General features: G+C 26.4%; 1 protein-coding gene across 2 annotated transcripts in view; it reads left to right on the forward strand.

The window, feature by feature from the left end:
• LOC132917830 (uncharacterized) overlaps positions 1-21,648 on the forward strand; it is a 48,127-nt gene extending 26,479 nt beyond the window's left edge. For both annotated transcript variants that reach the window (XM_060978768.1, XM_060978769.1), the window contains 3 exons: positions 6,238-6,455; positions 13,981-14,177; positions 19,979-21,648. In XM_060978768.1, the coding sequence (XP_060834751.1) occupies positions 6,238-6,455; positions 13,981-14,177; positions 19,979-20,143 (580 nt within the window). In that variant the 3' untranslated portion in view covers positions 20,144-21,648. The remainder of the gene's footprint in view (positions 1-6,237; positions 6,456-13,980; positions 14,178-19,978) is intronic.
• The last annotated feature ends 3,313 nt before the right edge of the window (positions 21,649-24,961 follow it).

Raw genomic sequence — 24,961 nt, forward strand, 5'->3', positions numbered from 1 at the left:
CAAAAACTTTATGACAAGTTTCTTAATTGGATCTTTTGTAATGTAATTTAAAGGATAATAATAATATTGCACTTGAGATTTGTTTTAAACATTTGAAATAATTTTGATCAGTTTAAAAATGGAGATGTTATTTTACAATTTTCAGTTTTAGTTTAATGTTAAAAATAAATAATCTAAGAAATTCGATTTGACGGTATAATTTATATTGTGAAAAATATTTTTCCTATATTTACATACTCTGTATAAAATGTATATTAGTATACTATAAATAGTATTAAATTGACGATATTCAACTTAGGGTATAATATTTTATTATAGTGACCACAGTCGACTCCCAAAAACCTTATATTTCAATATATACAAATATTCCATTAAAAAAATCTAGTTGGTTGTCTTCATTTGTTTGTATAAACAATATATTGTATATCAATTGTACAAGGTCCTATAGTTATTATCCTTATTATCCTGGAATAACACATTGTGCACATTCACTCTTTTTAGTATTCTTATTATATTTTCTTAAAATCTTATATGCAAATTATGCAATATATTTACATTTCAAACACACATATATATTAGTACAATAAAAATGTTAAAATAATTTTATTTAAAAGAAAAAGAAAATTGTTTAAGCCAATTGGCAGAAACTCTTATAAAATCTTAGATAATTTAATGATTATAGTATATGATACTAAGTTCGGGTTCATCAGACTACTAAGAGCATATTATTCAAGTAGGTAGTTAAGTTGTTTGTAAGATTAGTGAAATTGATATGGTATTAAACTTGTTAATCGTTTATTTAACAAACAATTATTTACATTCATTTTGCAATACGTTAAGTATTTTAGATTTTGAGCGTTAAAATTTTTTTTACGAAGAATTTTTATGAACACACTGTTTGGACAAGTAAAAACATTAAATTTTTTAACATGATGTCTCTAGACTGTAAATAACACGAGCAAAGACCACTTAAACATTTTTATATTTTTTTGGATATATTTTAACAATTTTTTAGTGAATTTAACTACAAAATCTGATCAAAGTCGTCCAATGGTTTATAATATAATTGCAAAATATAAACTTGTTCTAAATATTGACCCACAATCTCTTTAATTTTCGTAGATTTCCTTTTTAAAATATAAACTAACAAATAAAACAAGTTTACTTTTAAGAATATTAATACATATTTTAGTTTAATTAATTATTTACATCAAATAATAAGATCTAAAATGTTTTTTAGTGTAATTATTAGGGACCTTTATTATATATGTACTTAGGACACTTAGGTAGACACTGCTTAATGTATATTTATGCACTTCATAAATTGGATTAGCAAGAATTTCTTGTTGTTATACAAATAGATTATTATACAACTGGTTACCACTCAGATTATTAAAAGTTAAATTTCATATTTTTATAGTACCTACACATCGTACTTTAATCAAAATTCAATATGTTATAGTAAGTATTTGGTATATTTAAACTAAACCTGTATACAATTAAGTCAACAAATAGGAAAAACCATTCATAATTAACTTAAATGCAAACATTCGTGATACTCTATAATGCATATATTATAATATATATATTTGTATTTGTCAAAGTCAAACAATTTTTATTGAAACCCGTAACTATACACTGGTATGAAAATAATTAATCGTTTGTATGCTTGTAATATTTATAGGTGCTTAGCATAATATACACACTTTCTATTTAAGTCAAGCGCCGAAGTATAATAAAATATACACCCACCCCCATTCCGATATTATGTAAGGTGATATTTTAACTGTCGTTTGATGTGAACGCCTATACTGTAAATAGTAAATATATAACTATAGTCATATTTATATTGCAATATGCATAACTAATAAATGGTATAACTACCGAGCATTTTACATCCCCAGACATTATTTACACCCGACGTATTAATGTTAATTTCAAAATACCTGAGGTACCTATTGTAAATAATGTTATGTCTGGTGAGCGCATTTCATTGGTGAAAGTGTATGTAAACGTACACAATTTCTTTTATCCAAAAAGTACATTCATCACCTATAAGCTGTATGAGCTTGAGTAGTATAATTCAAAACGTTTATTGTTGTAAATCATATAAAAAGCACTTGCTTTAAAACTATTTTATTATTAAAAGCCCTTCGCGTGGTCCTGTCATTTTGTAATAATATATTCCCTTGGTATACAATATTGTTTTCATTACAATATTTTCCGTCTAAATTCAAAATACAAGCGGCTTATTGAAATCTTGCTAGCAGAATCCTTTGTTTACTATTCACATTTTCGGATACCTCCCGATCTACCTATACGTAATAATATAATTAATATTATAGTGATAAGCATATTACCAATAAGTAAATAATTAATATGTTTATTATATTATATTTATAATTTTATCTTATGCTTAATATTAATATCATAATATTAAATATATGTTGCGTGAAATATATTGAAAATAATTTATTCGACATATATTTCAATATTTGTATTACGTGGAACATAAATTAATATTATTATACAAACAAAAATTTAAAGAGATAATTAGATGTAAAAATATAACTAGTATAAATAATATTTATGTGTTTACGTTTAGTTTAAAATAGGTCAGCATATTCTAGAGAATAGATGTAAAAAACGAAATTTAAATACACATTTTAAATTGAAAAAGTGTTATAATTAGTTTGAATAAAAGTAATAATACTTTAATTTTATGTAGTTGGGTGACACGGGTAAATTATTTTTGAAACGTCAGCTCAAAAATGAATCTTTATAATGAGCTTAACAATAATAATTATTTGTGCACTATTTAATATGCTAAAATTATGTAGATTATAAGCAATAAGCGTGACCCAAGTGAAATGTACAATTTTATTTGGCACATATTTCATGATTAAATTAAATATAATATAAATTAAAAGAAGAGAATGTTGTTAAATCTTCATTACACATTTATTTGATTTGTCACCAAAATAATATTTAGTTAAGTCCCGGGGATATCGTCCATTATACTGGATCATAACAGCAGACCATAAAAGTACATATTATGAACACGTGGTTCAATGTATAATATATATATTATATACACAGCGAAATTTCACAACGTTGTCTTATTTATGCACCTCACGCCTTTGGGATCAGAAATTTTCATACCATTATTATTACTATGACTATTATTGTCGTTGTTGTAGCTGTTATTGTTATTCTTTATTTTTGTCAGAAATAAAAGAAGTTTCATCCCATTGCTTTCCATTTGGTTTTATTTAATTTATACAGTGTTCCACGAGGACATCCTCTTTTAAAATATCCAGTCGTCGTTGGTAAATCTTAATGAGCACTGTATAATTCAACTTTGAAATCAAAACTTTTTTATCCACGTTAAATAACAGTTTTATTAAGTATATAATTATGCTGAGTGTATGGATTTTTTTAAATTCAAATTTAAGTTTTAGTTTTACACATTTTCATTGATTTATATAAAATAACAAACTAATCGGTTTCAATAGTTACGATTTTCGTGTCGTAACTTTATATAATATTATGTATGTATTTATTTAAATGGTATACGTGAACGATATTCGGTTAGGTACTTAGGTCGTTAAGTGAATATTGAATACCTATAAAATATATTAACACATTCAATGTATAATATAATAACTTTTATATAATTGATACGCTTTAAGAAATATAAAAAAAAATGCAATCTTTGTCAATATATTTAAACACCCATTATACGAGTATTACCTATTGCATTATAGTATTATACATAAAATATATTTTTTATACGCACATTTTTACAGTAAAATGTAGTACTTCCACTGTTTTCAAAAAGACAATAAACTGTGAAAAAATTATTCAGACGTAAAAAAACGTAATGGCCGATGAAAGTAAACAAGTAAACAATTATTATTAACTTTTTAATTTGTCCCGACTGACCTAACGATGACCGGTCATCGATGAGTACACTGCACTACAACAGCCCCGCTACACCACTTTGACTATATATACACAAAATATCAATATATAAATAATTCAAATTTTCTATACGTCCGTAAAATAATACTCGATAATATAATAGTTATATTAAGAACACAATTAGGCGATTATCGACAACTGTGCATCGCTTTTTTTCACACATTAACTTAAACTGTTTATTATAATGGTCTTATATTATGGTGTTCTTTGATATATATTAAGGGCTATTGCATATATCAGAATAGGTAACTTAAAACAATGTTTGATTATTACACACGTATAATTAAAACTAATTTTAAAAATGTTTCATTAGATTATGAGTGACATATTGTTATTATATTGCAACTAATTAATTAAAAAATAAATCGGCGTTAGCTCACTCATGATTGAGTAAATTTTAGCTTAAAAAAAAAACAAGATTTTTATATATAACAAATTATTATCGTGCGTACCTAACCTAACCTTACCCGGCCGATGATTAAATTGCTTCAATGCTGATGATGTGGCCACTGGCCACTATCAACTTTGGCCCAATATTTAAATTACCTTGGGTCGCGACCGTCATTAAAGTACCGGCACGTTTGGGATGTTACATAATTTATGCGATTTAACGATTAAGTGGATTGATTTTGACATCGCACGTGGCCGCTTATTACGCATATACTAAAACTTCCGCATTTATATTATAAACTGCAGTAATACAACGCCACTGGGTTGTAATATTTATTTTTGCACTTAAATTTCCATCGAAATCACCGAAGGGAAACGTCTGACCTACAAATGGAGAGAAAACCTTTACCGATGTATGCACAGTGCACACGCACCATTCAGTGGCAGATTTAGAACGAATACGGTTTTCGGACTGTACGCTCGGTCATACGCGAAAATTTGGATAGTTTAACGTTTAACGTTTAACCTCCAAAGTTTCAAGCTCTGAGAAAAAAATAATATAGATTACTTTTGCAGAGTTTAGGTATTAACCATTAATAATAATTTACATAATTTGATTCACTAACATACATAGTATATATGAGTCATCGTTATAATTATAGCTAACGATCTCGAGATCTATAATAACATTATATCTTAGGTACATTTAAATCGTTTTACAAAAATAATACCCCAGTCAATTTATATGCATATATCAATAAAAAATGTATTTTATCATTAAGCTTATATTTACAAAATCTGAATGTCGTTAAGAAAAAATTAAGAAATGTAAAAATAAGGTGTATTTCTAATGGATTATAAAATGAAATACTTAAAACAAATAATGTTATACACGTGTTGTCTTATTTAAGTACAAATATTACAAGAAAGAATCGGTACTGTAAAACATTAATTCTTCCTCAAATAAAAATAAATATACAATATACAATAGCTGGCCCAGTGGGACTATAATAACTTACAAGTATACGAGTACAAACGTTCAAAAATACAAAAACACATGCTAGTATCGTGTTAATACTCGTATAAGCGTCGAGCAATATAACATATTATAATACTGATATAATCTCAACCATAAAACGATGGTACATAATATATTATAATATTATCGAGATCCACGAGTTATAATGTAGTTGTAAGTATAAAGTATGTTCATCATTAATAGGACTCGAAAGCATACGTTTTTAAAGCAGACCATTATAGACACTTATTCTGTACAATGATCAAATTTAAAATGTTAATAGTTTTGTATATTTTGAAAATTTTAGAGGAAAAGTGGATTTTCTTAATTTGTTTGTATTTTTATGCATATTTCTTTTTTGAAAAGTGCGAAGTATTTTATACTCCATTATTTATCATTGATATTTTATTTTCCTTAAGATATATGCAGTGTCAAAAAACAAGTTTTTCCACCCACAATAATAATTTGATTTGATGTTATTATTATTACAGTATATTATAATTTTTGACAACCAGTTTTTCATTGAATTTTATTGATATTATGGCTGTCATTTTTTATAGTAAAAATATATTATGTAATATAATACTATTTAACTAATAATTGATGTTACAATAATTTTTTTTGCGTATTAATTTTTGTGTGTGTGTGTGTGTGTGTGTGTGTGTGTGTGTGTGTGTGTGGTGTGCATTTATGATGCCGTTGTAAAATGTTGATGATCAAAATATAATATAATATTGTTTAATTTTTTTTTTATTAGATTTTGACTGAAAGTTGCTATAACTCATCAACAAATAATATCATTTTATTATAATTACATAATATTATTATTTCTATTTGACACGCAGACGTGACACGCCGATGGACAACTTGATGGTGCACCTGGGCGACTACGATTTGACTGCGGAAAACGAAACCGAACACCAGGCTCGGAAAGTGTCTCGCGTGCTGTTCCACTCTCATTTCCATCCGTTCTTATTGGCTAACGATATAGCGCTGTTACAGCTCGACCAGCCCGTCGCCGCTAGCGACACCGTTCGGCCCGTGTGTTTGCCGTCCACCGACGGTGAGTAGTATCAGTATAATGATATTATAATATTATATGCATATAAACGTATACACAACATAAATATAAAAGCAAAAAAAAAATAAGGTTTTTGCAGGATCGTAGTTGTTTCACAGCGAACGATCGTAAAGTAGTCGCTATCGTAAAGTACCTGTTGATGGAGTTTTTATTTTTTTATAAATTATTTTAAGCATAATAGCTTTGGAATTTTTGCTGTAATCAGCAAAATATCAATATTTTTGAAAGAAAAAAATGTATTCTTATTTGTTTATAAATATTTAATATTTTTTTTTATCGCTGTCACTATTCTTTTAAAGGTTTTTATTTTTATATTTTATTTCATATTCTTTTACAAAATATTTACCTGAGATTTTCGATGTTTAAAAAATAAATCTTAAACAATTCGATAATTACAATGTTTATAAGTATAGATAATCGTATTTAAAATATTAACTTATTCTGGCTTAAAAATATTATTATGAAATGTTTGCTGCCTTGAAAATAAAAAATTGTTTTGTAATGAAAATAAATAAATGTAAATAATGTAATAAATAACATAAAAATAAATATTTTAAAAACGTTCAAAATAATGAGTTTTCGCTGTTAAGAGCTACTTAACAAAGTATACAGCGAATACGTAGGTATAAATACGCGAGCGGTGATACATTTATCTTGTATTAAACTGACTGCGGTGTAATTTCCACTATCGCTTTAGAAAACGTGTGGATTACAACAAAAAGGGTTTAAAAACAGCTGCTATAATTAATTTTCTCATTCTGCACAGGAACAGAAAATACCTACTTATCGATAGACACGTCAACGCTTAGGTATAATATACGAAATACATCGAACGAAGAATACTAAATATTTTAATATTTTGCAACATCATAGTCTATAAATCTAGATTCTAAAATAGAAAATTATAAACTATAACTTACAAATATAAAGCAAATTAGTGTAGTCAATCAATTTGATTTATCTGTAAATTTATAAGAAAAAAATATTTTATAAATCCTAAAAATAGATTAAATATTAATTATGTATAGAGTTGATTATTTTTGGTCTACATAGAGAAAATAATAAAAAAACAAAATTATTTCTACCAAAAAAGAGAGAGTAAAAAACAAAATGTCTGCGACCGAGCATCAAAATTAAATATTTTCGACGGTCGAGTTTTTATAACCAACCCCAAATAAACAAAAAAATAAGCATAATTTGGTCCTTAAATATCTTTATATAATTTGGTTTTTTTTATCAAACGCATTATTAACTTACAAAATTTCAATTTATTTCAAAATGTATAATACAGCTAGAGTATGCACCTTATTCAAAGATAGCTGATTCCAATCAGAAGTCATTCTATAAAAATTTATAATTTTAAGTACTTATTGAACACGTGGTATTATACTATATAGCAGAGATGGCCATCATAAATATTTTTGTAAGCCACGTGGATAAATACAATGATATGAAATGCTAAAATGTTAATAAATATATTTTATATAATTGAATAAATTTGAATTATCTATACCAAAATAATTAACTTCATAATAACAATATATATAATTTATAATAAAAATAATTTTAATTTTATAAATAAGACGATTGTCACAAGTTGGCCAACCCTGTTATTTAGTATAATATACAACGTGTTTAATAAGTACCTAAATTATATATTACCCAACCTAATCTAATCTACTTATAATACATTTTTGTTTTACTGTACATTATGACAATTTTTTTTTTAATCATTGCACCAGTTTATAATCATACAATATTTTCAATAATAAACGTCTAATTCATAATATTTAGGTAGGTAATATACTAATATAGCAAGTGGACAAGTGGTTATATAATAAATATATTGTAATACTAGTGATTATAACTTCCAGAATATATTATAATACATTTATTATAATTTATATTTCTTTATAAACAATTTGTATAGTTTTTTAAAACCAGATAATTACACGCATAGTACTATAGTAATTCGAGTTAGATTAGAGACTATTCATTTTTTCTTAAAACCAATTTAATAAAAATCGTGTGTAATTGTTAAAGTTAAAATGAAATGAAAAAGTAATTATTAACATAAACTTAATCTAATAACTTTTGGTTCGTTGACAAATATATACATTTTATATTATAATATTACCTTATTTATTTATCTTTCTCGCCTAAAGTCTATAAGATAGATAGATACCTATAATCATATGGGTAAATGTGGTAAAAAATCTGGGAGGAAGTTATAAATTTCAATTAACTCATATTAGCATAATTAATTATACTGACGAGGTTAAGTTTGGAAATATTTTGGTGGAGCTAAGCTTCACTAAACCCCCATCACAATTATTTATGTGTATGTAGTACCTATAGTATACCTATAAAATGTCTATGGCTACAGCTCTGCAGCGTACGATTGGTGAATTTGATAAATAATTATGTATATTATACATCACGTGGAGATAGATCCATTAGCTGTACATTTTATATTGGTTGATGTACTGATATCATCAGCTGTTACGAAAACGCCTATAAAACTGCAATAACTTATATATTAGATTTTACGATTTATGTATATATACGCGCTTTTATTTAGTTTTTTTATGTGGAAAACATTTTTAATGGTGTTGTTAATGCGCTTTCGCGCGTAGTTAATCCACCGGAAAATACGCGTATAATAATAATATATTACACTGTGCGCCATATATAAGTTGCACATGGAATTAAATCGAGATTGTAAAAATGTTATTATTGAGTTTCGATACAACTCCAAAACGGATAAATTCTGATACACATATAAATTGTGTTCATCGCGTAGTTTTTGTGTAAACGTCGGTTGTTCGGCATTTCGTTGTCTATATAACTTTCTGTATCAAAATAATACCTATCGCCAAACAGAACTTATAACATTACACCTGAAATCCTGATCAGAAAACCATCGTATAATGAATGTAACCCTATTCTATACGTTGCAACCCGCTGTTATAGGTTTATAGCGGTGTATGTATATTATATAGTGTGTGTGTTCAGGGGCGACGCTACATGGGGGTAAGGGTGGGCAAGTACCCCGCAAATTTTTCCTTCCGTTGCCCTCCCCTATAGTTTAATGTTAAAAATATGTAAGTAAATAAAGAAACCGTAAATTATTATTAATATATAAAATAGTATTAATTAATTTAAAACGTTTTTTAGACTTAAGTTATATTACTTTAAGTTTGACTGTTATATTCAAATTAAACATGATTTTTTTGAACATTTAGAAATAAAAGTACTCAATAAAGTTAATACTAAAAGCAAAATTTATAAAATCTCATACATTAAAAATTAAAAGTTATGTATTGTTACATATACAAATAGAATAAAACGGAAGATATCTAAAGTTTTACTATACCTAGTACATTTGTGATAATAATATAATAGGTATATTTTTTGATTATTTATTTAGAAATATAACGTATTATTAAACCCAAAACATTTTTAACAATATTTTCCTGTATATATGGTACAAACAAATTAACGGATGATTGAGTATAGCCATACATAAATTCCCCACCACAAACAATTAGGCCCGGTATCGCCCCTCTCGCAAATAATAAATTAATAAATAACTGGGTGTGCTTATATAATGTATAATACTTATTAATCTATGATGTATTATAATATATGCCTTAGACACTAAGTGAAATCCTCATAAACCTTCATTTTTTTTTAGACTCGGTTGGATAGCTTAATATAATATGCTCTGACGAAGATGTAAATAATATAATAATATGTTATAAACTTTTTTGAAATACTAAACTAGCGTACATTTCTTGAGGCCGCATGACGAATTAATACAGTATGGTGTTTCATCCAGTTCTCTTATAATTAATTTCTTCAAAAACTAACTTTTGGAATGATTTATCGTAGAACTACATACGGATTATATTTAGATATTCAGATTTTCTTTATATCATTCAAAGAGTGTACTGTGATAAATAATTTAAGTATTTTAAAATATGGTCACTTAATACTTAGGTATCTAACCTAATAAAAATTTCCAAAAATCTGATTTTGAATAAATTCATCATTGAATGGAATAATAAAGATGACCATATTTAGTGAATTAACCTGTTATAGTTATAGAATGTTTTATTGATTAATCACATAATGTCAATAATCTAGACAACATATATTCTTGTAAAGGTATATATTATATATTACATTATTACACACATGTATAGTGTCAAATGTCAATATTGCTCTTCTGAATCGGTATTGATTTTAAAATGTATATGATTAATGTCAAATTAATGGTATCAGCTATTTTTTTGTCAAATGTGTATATTTTCATAATTTTCTGAAGTCGATGATAATTTTAGTACACTCACGATTTGATAGGTAAGACCTGCCGAAACCTGCTTTTAATTATTTTTCTCGTTCATTGCAATAATATTATACATTTTGATTAAAACCTAAAACCAAAAATTTGTTGCATATTTTAATATATGATATATTTCATATGCATTTAATGTATTTTCAATTTTTGTTTATATCCTGGACACTAAAATGTATATTTATCACGTTTCCCTTATATACGTTTGAATATTACATACATATTTGAATATTATTGAAATATTGTATATAACGTAATAATATGTCTGTATTAAAATATTTTTATTCTGTGTTCGAAATTTAGTTTATATCCTAATTCCTAAGGGTCCCGAACAACTATCGTATAACTAGTAATGAATCATAACTAAGTCATAACTATAAATGATGATCGGCATTCAGAAGTTTAACAAAATAGCGTTTTCAGATTATACTAACGCCCAGAGAATGGTAATAAATTAAGTTCATTAATTTAAAATATTAAACTAAATACATCAATATACTATAGTCACTATTTAATACTATATAGTTAATCGCGTGAATATTTTAAATATTAGTGACTTTGGCTATGGGTCTTGAACGTCTTGGTCATTAATGATAATGGTTAATAATTATTGACATCAGTGATAACATAATATACAAATATATATATAGTTTATTATGACTAGAAAAAAGAGTTGTAAAATTATTTCGTTTGCAAATCTACCCATATCGATCTCGATGATGGAAATCCGCTGGTGAGGTTTGCGATTCGTTTACTATGCCACATCGTCGAGATGCAAAAATACACACACGCGCATAATATACTGAATAAAATATATTATAATATATTGATATTCGTCGTCAACATGTGGCAAAAATATAACAACTGGCGCGTCTGATCAATAACCTACAACTCACTGCTCGTACACAAATAACACAATATATTATTATAACATACCTATATATTACGATATATAATATGATAGGCGTATTCGATTAATGTGATGCCCATCCGAAATTTTCGTATTGTATCAGAGATTGAATGTGAAAATATTTTTAATACGGACACTGCGCCGAGCTGATTTCACACACCTAATGGATTATAAATCTATAAATCAACGTTTAGTATTTTTTTTGTAAAAAGTCATAATAGTTGTTTATAAAATTTGCATGTCCCTGCACACCAGTGTTGGTAAACAATACTTATTGTGCATTTGAAAAAAAATATAGTTTTATAAAATACGTATTTTACAATAAATTAATTTTTTTCTCTAGGTAAATACGTTTATTTTTTTAAAATAAAATCCTAGCAAACTTTATAATCGAGAAAACGGGAATTTTTAAGCAAATCAAATTTTGAACAAAATCGACTTTCTTTTTTTTGTATAACTCGAAAACGAATAACCTATATTATAGATACTTGAAATTTTCACCAAATATTTTTATTATTATTTTTTATTTACAATAAACTGTTCATAATATTTCAATTATATTTGAGCTATTTATAAATAGCTTTTTATATTTTTTTTTTAACATTTATTTGAATATATACAATCTGTAATAATGGTTACAATAAGCATATGGGCTGAAATTACAATTGTTGTGAATGCGTGAGGTGAGTAGCAACCCAGCGGTAACACTCGACAAGCTTTTTATATAATATATAAATGTTGATTAAAAATTATTTTTTGGGTAGAAATGCTTGAAAATGTAATATAAAACTCCTCAAATTTTATCAATTAAAAAATGTCAAAAATCTATACTCACAATAATTGTTTATATGCGTTTATACATAGAATTTTAATAAAACTAACAAAAGTCGCATAAATTAGTAAATTATTTTGAAGTTAGAAATTTATAAAATTGTTTGTTTTTGTTTTTATATACATAAGATTTAAAACTTAAGTCTTATATTATATAAGATTCTTTATTAGTTTTATAACGTTTATATGAAAAAAAATTCTACCAGAAGGCCAAATCATTTTTTTTATGAACATTTCAAATTCAACGGCCTACGATTTTCAAAATTTACTAGTAAAATAATTATTTCTCCTCAAACAACTTTTAATATTTTACAAAAAAATATTAATAACAATTAACTTTGACAATGACTTAAAATTTTCACTAAATTCTTATATTATAATTTTTATTATACGATCAAATTTTTTGACTATTTGAGTTATTTATAAGTATAAGATATTTTCATTTTATTAGTTTTTTTCTATGAATGTCCTAAAAAAATTATTCCCTGTATTAAAATTCTCTTAACTTTAATACAAGATCTCATAGAATGTATTCTTACAAAATTATGTTATTAGATTGTTATAAAAATACATATCGTTATAAAATCTTTGTACATTCATCGCTTCGCTCAAAATCTGAATACATATTATGAAATATATAATACTTAGAGACCTAGGTTGACCGACCGTCTGCGCTCAGAATCGTTTCTCGTGTACAATGACATTATATTATTATTGAAATAAAATTTAATATTACACTCATCATAGTAACTTACAAGTTACACAAGACACCTATTGTATAACAAAGCAGTACTTATTTGCTGAATGACTTTACTATTTAAAGAACTTGAAAATTGACTGAAACAATTAAGTCCATAATCAGAACTTTTTTATGGAAGGGTTATGAAAAAAAAATGATAATTTTTAATAATTTTTTAAGTACATGTAATGTTAATTAATTATAGATTTTGATCATACATTATACTTCAGAAGTCTTGTAAAAGTAAAGTTTTTTTAATTCAATAAAACCAATAATCTAGATTAAAAAAGGCATTGTGGAAGGGGATTAACCCCCTCCTCAACGCCCACCTCCACACACGTTCCTGAAGACAATAATAATTATTTTATGTTGAATGCATCGTCCTGCACAGTATTACAAAATACTGTCTCATAAAAACGTAGATAATAATACACAAATGTATACTATAAATATAATACCTATAGGTATATTATACCTATATTATATAGGCGTTAATATCTACGTTTTTAATTATCATCGCTTTGGTATACATACGAGCTACAATAATAGGCGTGTACACAATAGTATAATATTATACAATACACGAAAATAGCTAAATATGTGTTTTCTACATAATATTTACAACAATTTTTCTATATTTCATATTATATGCATTCAAATACATCAGGCGAGTCGTATGTGGGCCAAAAAGGCACTGTCGTGGGATGGGGGATCACTGCGTTCCCGGCGGGCGATCCGAGCCCCACGTTGCAGAAACTCTCCGTGGAAGTCCTGTCAAACTTCCAGTGTTCCCGCGTCATCGACGATCATGTAGGTCTGGGCATGCTGTGCGCCGCTGCGCCATCGTTGCAGGGGACGTGTTTCGTAAGTTAACGATATTTACGACGTAATAAACTAATAATCATAATAATAATATAACATTATAATACGCGATAATAATAATGTATCACATTATTTAATGTGTTGTGCTTCTATTATAACATTATTATGTCATGTGCACTGCAGCGCGTATGACCACTTGGACAAGTATAAGACTACTACTGGCACACTTAATAATATAGTATTATAATAACTTACGAGTAATTTTAGTATCCAAATAGTTGTGTACATTTGCATATTTTTATTAATTAATTTAAAAAGTAGTCGTAGGTAAATTATACATTTTAATCCGAACCTAATATGATTCTGTTGGCAAAATTTTACTCCACATGTTTATTGCATATTTGATAATTCTCCAAGTATAAACATCGCCATTCATTCCTTTAATAATAAATTTATTCAAATTCAGATTTTTAAATTTTTAAATACACTTTAAGAAGTTTTTTTAATTGTTAAGCTTATCTGTACTACTTAAAAAATGTTCTGTGGTGATACAAGCTTCTATTTTTTTTTTTTTTAATGAAAATCACCCTTTTTATTGTAAATTATTTAGTAAATAATATTTTGATGTACTTAGTTCAGAATTCGAATAAGCAGTTTTTCAGTTATTAACATGTTTGTACTATCAATAATAGTCCTTATAAAGTGTATACATATATTATACAATGTTACAAAAATATAAATTAGATGTAATATTAATCTAGCATTTGTTATACTTGTCAATTTTTATAAATTTTAAATGTTGATACAATAATATTAATGAGTCAGTTAATAATAATTATACAATATTCAAATTATTATAGTCCCCATATCTTTCAAACACATTATTAATTAATGAACTATTATTCATTATTCCTAATACACAATGTTTAATAACTTAAAAACAATTCATTCAAATTTTGATTTCAATATGTAACATTATTTTCTCAAAAATAATCCACTAAATAATTGTAGGTAGAAAAGGTGGTTCTTATATGAAAAAAAAGCAGTAGTTTGTACGTACTCAAAGGAAACTCCTTCATTAGTTCAAAAAAATCTCAAGAATTTGTGAAATTGATCTTTATATATATTAAAAAATTCCAAAAATCAGATTTTATTTAACTGCATTATTGAAGAAAAAAGGGGTAGACATGCTTGGTGAATTACCTTTTATTCACGTATGCGTTACCCGTGCATATAACATTTTTCAAAAATAAAATGCATATCTACATTAACAAAATTATTGAAGTTAAAAAAAATATATATTATTTATGAGTACAACTCAACAGCATATTAACCGAATAAAAATATATCACAATTCTTTAATTATTTTTACTTGCATTTGCTGATGGAATTTTGCCTAATCGATGTGTACGCTCGTGTTGACAAAATCTACAAATAAGCTCGTATACCTGCAGGTGACGGTTTAAATTCGCTGATTAGATTTTAATTTTAATTTGCAATCAATTTCCAGCATAATATTTTAACTATGATAATGAGCACACATAGATGTATAAACGTTTTTAGTACATATATTAAAATTCCGGGTACCAATAATAATCATCATAAAACTCATCGTTTTCACAATACGATACACTCAAAATAATTTCAAACAAAATCATCATTGCGGAATGTCCTGCGTCCCTGCGATAAATATTGTTGTTCAATGAAACAATATTAAATAACCGCAAACGTTTTGTACGCCTATTGTTTTGTGCATATTATTATAACATTCGTATATTATAATATTTTCGTTTACGATCTGGCTAGTGGCTACGCGCAGTTTCCCGCCCAAACCCCTAATTTTATATAATTTATCGCACGATGTTTATTGTGTTTGATGTACACACATGTCCGGCGATTTAGTATTAACATAACGATGTTTTTATTCAAATTATATTTACGATTAACAGAATAATGTGTGAACCTAAGTCGTATATATAGGAACCCTGTTATTGTATATGTACCGGGTAGGTTTTGACTGTTTTCACAGGAATTTTTTTTTTTGTCGCAGTAGATTGGACATTTTTTATACTTTTTGTTACTTAAAAGCAGTATTTTTTTTTTTCAACAAATCGTAAGAATAAAATTAAAAATCAGAGTCAAACTATTTTTGATCGAGATAAAAAGTTAAAACACCGTAAATTGTATACGTATTATATTTACTGTTATACTGTATTTTATATTATTTTTTGTATCGTAAAAAAAACAAGATCAAACTATTTTACGTATATTACAAATCATACTACTTTGATTAAATATCTATAACATTAAATAACGAGAATATTAAGAACTTTTACAAAATCATATTGATTCTTAAATAATATGTTATATTGCTTATTAATAATTTTTTTTATCTAAAATAATTTATGTTAGCAACTTTTGAATTTTCATAAAAACTGTTTTATGTTACACTATTAAATTAAAAGTAGTAGCTTTTTATGATAATATACAATACAGTATTAATGAAAAAATAAAAGTAAAATTAAAAAGAAACCACTTTGAAACACTTTAAAATTGACTTAAAAAGCATAAAAAAAAAGATATATTAAATAGTTTATTACTCCAATTTTGATTTACCTACATTATTTCAACGAAAACTTTTTAGTACGAATATCGACTTTACTCCAAAAATGTATAACTTTGTAGGATACACCAATACAGTTTATTATAACTTGAAATAATAATAAAAAAAAATGTTTATGTTACATGAATAAAGTATAAGTTATAACACATAAATATATATAAATACGTATACAAGGTATTCAATTATCAAACTATAATAATTTAATAATAACTCAGCTTAATTCTGACTTCTAATCTATATTATTTATTACAACTCGTCGCAGTTGACACTTAATTAAAAATATATTTATTCGTGCTACTTTGCAATCCATAACTAAAATTAAATATTCGAGTTTTTTACACAAGGTATGTAGGGTTTTACATAATATACATAAAATGATTAGCGCATTGCAGAAGAGCAAAAAACAAAATGTGTATATTTTAATTATAGATACGAGAGCAATTTTTATGTTTTACGCCCCACTTGTTTATCGCATGCCTATTGATTAAGCTTGGATTTTCATTTCAAATTTGATTCCTAATACTATACTGTTGTTAATCCAAGTATAAACCATTCAAATCACGATTTTTAAATTAAAAAAATATTCCTTTCCCCCTCTTTGTATATATTATTATATTTTTTTTTAATTAACACGTTGAGCGCCATGAGACACAAATTTGGGTCTCACTTATCTTCGATCAAACCGCCACATAATTTTTGGTATGGTTTACTCAAAAAAAAAATTGAAAAAAAAATTGCCCAAATGGTTTGAAATTTTACACATACTATTATTATGGCTAACATAAGGGATTAATAATATTTTTTAACTGATTTGGAGCGAGACCCTAAAATAGGTCTCATGGCCAAACGGAGTCACCCATCAAAAATATATTATTTAAATGATATTTTGAGACTCATATTTGACCCTCAACTATTTTATAAAATAGGTAATCATAGATTGACATAACCAATTATAAATGTTATTGGTAAATGTAGAGTAAACCAATAATAACATGCAGTCAATTGTATGTAATTAATTTTATTAACATATAAAAAATAACATTGCTTATGTTCAATATTCTTATAGAAAAACAAAAAACTTAAAAAAATTTCAGTCTACTTCATTGAATAACAATAGTAATACATAATGGTAATTGTAACTTTATTTTAAAAATTATAAAACAAAACAAATCAATAAAAACTTGAAACATATTTTTTTTCAATCTAGTTAAATAAAAATAACAACTTTATTTTATAAATTATAAAACATAACAAATCAATAAAAACTTTACTTCTTTACAATTTTATGTTCCTCAAAAAAACAATCAAGACAAAAATGTTTATCACATAAAAAACATTTAGTATTAATTTTTTTTGTATTGCATTGTGCATATTTTCTGCCTTTTTTTTTTACTGCCTTAGAGTAACAGCCAACACATCTACTTCTGTTTGCTTTTTCTAAAACATGTTTTTGTGATATAATTTCTGTGATAGTTTCTTTATTTATTAACTGTTCTACAAGTGTAGATCTGAATACTGTAATAGACATTTTTGAAGATGTAACTTTCTGGAATAAAACTAGAGCATTAACAACACTTATGTTTAATAATGCATCTAGAGCAACTTTTCTGTACCACTTTTGACTGCGACGAAGAGGGTTGGAGTAGGAAGTCATCTGATCTGAGAGGTCAATTGAAGTTTTTCCAATATTATAATCAACAACTACTGTTGGTTTTTGTACTATTTTTCCTCTTATTTTCAAATTTGTAAGAGCACTATCATGTTTAGAAGAAACCATAACTAAATCCCGTTTGTCCCTCCACTTCAGCACCAACACATTAGATGAGCTTCTCTGAGACACAATTTCCCCTCTTTTCAATTTTTTTTTAGTTACTTCTTTCGGATTAGACTTTCTATTGCACCTTAATGTTCCAACTAAATATGTATTTTTTGATTGTAGTAATTCTGCCAGTTCTACACTTGAATACCAGTTATCGACAAAAATTGTTCTACCATTATCAAGATAGGGTTCTGCTAATTCCATTACTATGTTACTTCCAACATTTCCAAGATTTAACATATTATTAACTTCTTTTCCACAGTATACTTTCATAGCAATAGTATAGCAAGGGGAAATACATAGTTTAAACTCTTTGATGCCAAATCTGTCTCTTTTATTTTTAATATATTGTTTAAAAGCAAGTCTTCCCATGAATTTAACCAAGGACTCATCAATACACATGCTTTGGTCTGGTTGCATACAATAATTAGAATTTATCATTATATCATCAATAACTGTTCCTAATTTGTACAACCTATTTGTAGGGTCAGCACAAGTATTGTCAGAAAAATGTATAGTTTTCATTAAACATTCAAATCTGTTACGGCTCATTATAGTACCAAATTGTGTAGAATAAATTCTTGATAAACTCCAATAAAGATGATAGGATGGCAGTGAAACTAATCCTGTCCATATAAGAAGACCAAAAAATTGTTTTATTTCACATTCATTTGTATCGTGCCATTTGTTTAAACGTGCATGTGGTGAAATTGTTCTAGCACTCAATAGACACCTCTTGTAGACACCTCTTTGAACACCTTGAACTTGTGTTGTATATTTTTATTCTTAACACGTTTTTTTGGACTGTGCCACATCATAAATCGTTTGCAGTTCTAAATTCAGTACCTATATCATTGGTATCTCATACCTATACATATAACATAATATAACGCTGGCTCACGCAGAATAGTAATACTATTTCTGATCTAGCTCGAATTCTCATCAGGCTGGTTTTCTAGTTTTCCAACCGGAGTCGAGAACCACATTAATGTGTTTTATTTCGGGTTATACGATCTAAACTTATTTTTGCATGTAAATAATGATTCACCCATAATAATAAACAAACAATTCAAATTGAAATGAACGACCTGCGTCTATTATATAACGCTGTACAGGTTTTGTGTAGATTTTTTTCGATTACCTCGCAAGACCTGGAATGAAATAAAAGGACAGCGCCGACTTTAATTTAAAAAAATAAATACACAAATACACACAATTATTATTACTTTTTTTTTTGTTTCGTTTTCGCGACGCACCTGAGAAACGAGATGTCCGCGTCACTCTATGACACCTATAAGTTATAAGTTATAACTTTTAACTTAGCTACGGGTTATTAAATTTAGTTAGTACGTACACGCTACAGTTACCGAAATAATTTTGTCACGCGTGTGTTTACTGTAGGGTGACAGCGGTGGCCCCCTGACCGTGGAACGGGACACCGGAAGAAACGTTTTGATCGGCCTGGTGAGTTATGGCGTGACGGGCTGCGCGGTCAAGCCCGCTTTTCCCGACTTGTACACCAGAATATCCGAGTACGCCAAATGGATTGACGTCAGCACCTCGTAGTAATAATAATACTAATGAATAATGATAATAATAAGATAATTATAATGTAGTACACAGTCGTCGAGCACACAGTTTCATATATTTTATAATATTATATTCATAACGATAAAACACCTGTTCGATAGGCGGTGACATGATAACAATATTATTATATTACCTCGACACAGACTAAGAACACACTGTAGTCACCATACCTATATGCATATTTTGTTTATGATATTATTATTACAATTCATGAGAACCTTTCATATTATATACGTATAATATATGAACTATAATATACCAGTCATCGCTTACACCGTCCTTTGCCCTATATGTATAATGTATATTGTATGATTTATTATTTCTGCCCAGACGTGCACATGTGCCGCCGCGATCTCGACGGCAGAAATAATTTGTTTATTAGCATAATTATTATTATTTTTGATCCCAATTTCAAAAACAGACGTAACAAATTGCGTGTTATGCTTGTGCTTAAATTAAAATAACACACAAGTTCCTAATCCTAATGGCCAGTGAGAAATACCTCATCACCAGTTGCAATGTACAACTTGCGCCACTTGTGGTGTTAATCTAATAGTAAAACACATAACAACAGAATGCTATCCAATTCATCAACAACCACAAAAAATATAACATTCCACCCAACATTGAACGAACCATTAGGCTCCGACACAATTAACGGCTGCATACAAACTGAGTCCCAATAAAACCTTTTAGAAAGAATTGAGTCCCGGGTTGTTTGAGGGTATGTACTAATTGAGTCCATGTTTTCATACTAACCGAGTCTCGTTAAACTTTAAAAAATTATTTTCCTTCTATTTTTACTGATTTAAAAATTGTTTTTTTTTAATATTCTATTATTCAAAAATATGCAAAATTTAAACCTTAAATAATATTTATGTAATCACTATATAATTGTAAAACCTTTCCGCCATTCTACCTATATCTTAAAAGTAATACACTTTGTTGTTGATAATCTTTTAAGTTCATTAAAAACACATATATATTATATATAATATATAATAATTTATATCATAATAAATATACTATACATGAACGCGTAGAACCGTATCAATAATAAGTTTGTGTTGTAACAATGTCTTACACATTAATATTAAATTCGAAAATTGTACCTATACGGAAATACTAGATACAGAGTTCCATGATGAAATTACACTGTGAACTCGTGATGTGTGAACATAATATTAACAGCAAAGTTTGACAGCTTGCAATATTTTTCAAAGTCGTAAGTCTATATACATCATTATTTTGGAGCTTAATAAAATAACATTGTATCGAACATATTATTACCTATATATCATATATTATTATGGATGTTTTAAATTGTATGAGTAAAATCAATACATTTTCCTGTTAATTTTGTATTTACCGTTCAATTAATTATATTAAGTAGATACCTATAACTATTTGATTAATTTAACCATTTTAGATTTAAATTATAAATTGTATTTAGAATCGTTTTTATTTTGTTTAATTATTTATATGCCTACATTTATTAATAAAATGATTGAGATTAATATTACATAAAATAATTATTTATACCTACGATAAAATTAATACAATAATATTAGTTTTAAATGTTTTAATCATAGAACATATTTATATTATATCATTATAATTGTTTGTATAATATTAGTCATAAAACAATTCCTATTATAATGATTAAACACTGTATATCACATATTCACATAACTAATATTAACAATTACCTAGTGATAATACAGTAATTATGTAATTTGTATTAAAAGTATTTTAGAATTATATTGTCGATTAGAGTTTGTATGTATAATAACAACGTTCAACAAAATACAATAATATTTTTCTCGGGGTTCACTTCATTACTTATGTTTAAATAGTTAAATTTATGGTAAAAATCTAAAATTATAATTGTTAAATTTGAATAATTTTCGAATAATTGATGTGAATGTTTTAAAAATAAAATTATTTATTCAACACTTTATGTTGATTTAAAATGAAGTGGATTTATTATTTAGGGAAAATTATATTCACTAATCCTTTAATAGTTTATGATATTATATATATTTGGAATTAACTATTACTATTATTTTGTATTTTAACTAAAACTAACTTAAATATTTTCAATATTGTAAATATATTTTTGAGCAGAAATATTGTCGTATAATATAACATATTCATCATTGACCTTTTATGTATGAGCAATGAACAAACGAGAAAATGAAATATATTGCAGGATTCAAACACGTTGGCATTATGAATTTGAATAAAGAGGAATCTTGTATATAGTGGTGGGGTTTGCGATGTCATATGTAAATTGTTTTGTTTACAGCAGATGAAAATACATTATTAGTGAAAATGTGTTCGACCCCATGTGTTATATTAGCAAGAGCGTATTTTCTCCCTCAATACCTATACGCTATTCTTGTTTTATTATCCACCACGCACAATGTTCCAATTCTCATCCGAACTTAACTGCTTCTGTTCTCTTTATTTTCTGCTACAGACGATTACTTTATTCCAGTGTACAGCATTTTATACTTTTACGCCCTTAAATAAAATGTATATGATAATACTACAATATACCTAAACGTGTTCTTGTTTTTTAAATAGATTTAAGACTTCTAACCTATTTTTTCTTTGTTCGATGATCGATAAATCTTGCTCGACACCACTCGACTTGCACATCTAGCCACTTTGAATTACGAAAAATACACATGAATTCCAATAGTGTATTTCTAATTTTGGTGTTTCCGAATCTGGAGAAGTACATTATAACTGTATATTTTTTCTGAAATGATGGAAGCACTTAATTTCTTAAATTAATTTTTCACGTAAAAGTGTATATAATAAAAACGTAAATAAAAAAAATACAGTTACAATCATTTGGGTTAATACAAAAAGAACTTTTACATTTTAAGTGCCATACATTAAAAATAATTTTTCGTTGATTTACCTACAAATTATAAAACTTGATGAATCTATATTATATAATTCATTATTAATTTTCTCGCCAGCATCCAATATGCAATTTCAGAAATTTTAACTTATTAAGTAAAACTTTTAAACACACACATTATCACTATAGTGTCCGAAATCTGTATATTAGGAAGTTCACTGAAATTGAAATATTTTGTTTAAATGCGATGTTCACTATCAAATGTGTTCCAAATAACTAAACAATTATTAGTTCGTTTATCTTGGACTGCACTCTACAACTGTAATTTATAATCTATTATTATACATTGTTATGATCGGTACTGAGAAATTTGGTTTTCATAGTCGTTGTTATTCACACGTATTATTACTCATACCAGTTAAGTTGTTTATTGTTTATTTGTTCCCCCTAGTTTTTTTTTTTTTAAAAAAGATTCACTATTTATATATTATTCACACACATATTTTCATACTTTTTTTTATACAATCTGTATATCTACATGGAAAAATGAATCTTATTAAAGTATAATTAGATTTATTTTAGTAAGTGATAATTCACTAGGGTATAAATAATATATAATGTAAATACACTTGAGCGAGAGGATTATCTGCATTGATATTTAATAATATTCCACGTTAATTGGTTTAAAATATTTTTTTAATGACTGTAACAATATATTTTAAATTGTAATTGTTATATCTTAATTTCCACAGTTAAGTAAGTTATTTATTGACATTCTTAAATGCAAAGCTGTGGATGTAATTAGGCATAGGATTTTTTTTTTTTTAGTAAATAAAAAAAAAAAAACTTTTGAAAGTTTTCACAAGTATAATATTACAACTGTAAATTGTTTAGGGTTCTTCACTTTTCACTGTCTCAAATGCTAAACATTTTATAATTGTTTAACAACATCGATTTAATTTGAATATTTTAAGGAAATTAATGTTCTTTTTACAATGCCTACCATGGTAAATTTTAAGAATGAGCATTTAATTAAACTCTCTTATATAAATGTTTTTGTTAATGTTTTGTTCTTTTCATTTATTTCATCCAAAATAACATTTACATCTATAGAAATGTATAGTTTTTTTTTATTTAATTAACTTAATTGAATAAAAATCAAAAAGTATTAAAGTACCTATTTATAATTACTTATTAATATTCTTCTTCTTGAAGTTTCTATCCGTTTCGGATGTTGGAAATCATATTGAATATCGCTTCTCTTTCTAACGATGAATTAAATAGTTCAATTGATGACTTAATAATAGTAGTAGTATTTATTCTTTTAATTCATTAAATTAACCTTTTTTCTCTATAATAACAATCGTAAAAAATCTATTTAAGATCACCAATTTACGATTTCAGGAACCAAATATTGATCTTTAGTTTCTCGTGAAAAATAAATAAATATTAGGTTCAATATCATAAATTCAGAACAATTCTGAACAGTCATTTGTATGATAAGAATATAGATCTATTAAAATTAGTTATTAGATTTATTGTACCATAATAAATAGCAGATTAAATAAATAGGTAGGTAGTCCTGAAATTAGAATATCGATAAAAGACGTCATAATAAAATCCTACTTATATTACACACAATATGAAAGTTAATAAAAAACTATATTTACTTAAGTTTGCTATATGTATTCATAGTATGGGTACACTATAAAATACAGTATATACTACCATATTATACTATATAGATATTACATTATGTAATATGTATCATGTATTTATGTAAAAAACTATAATATCAAGTAGAGGTATACAATAGTACAACTTTTTTGGTAACCTTCCATTTTTTTTTTTTTTTTTTTTTTTTTAATAAATACTGAAAAGAATGATTTATAGCAGAAACTCACATGCAATTTAAAAGG

The sequence above is a fragment of the Rhopalosiphum padi genome, chromosome 1, assembly GCF_020882245.1.
Source record: "Rhopalosiphum padi isolate XX-2018 chromosome 1, ASM2088224v1, whole genome shotgun sequence".
Classification (NCBI taxonomy): domain Eukaryota; kingdom Metazoa; phylum Arthropoda; class Insecta; order Hemiptera; family Aphididae; genus Rhopalosiphum; species Rhopalosiphum padi.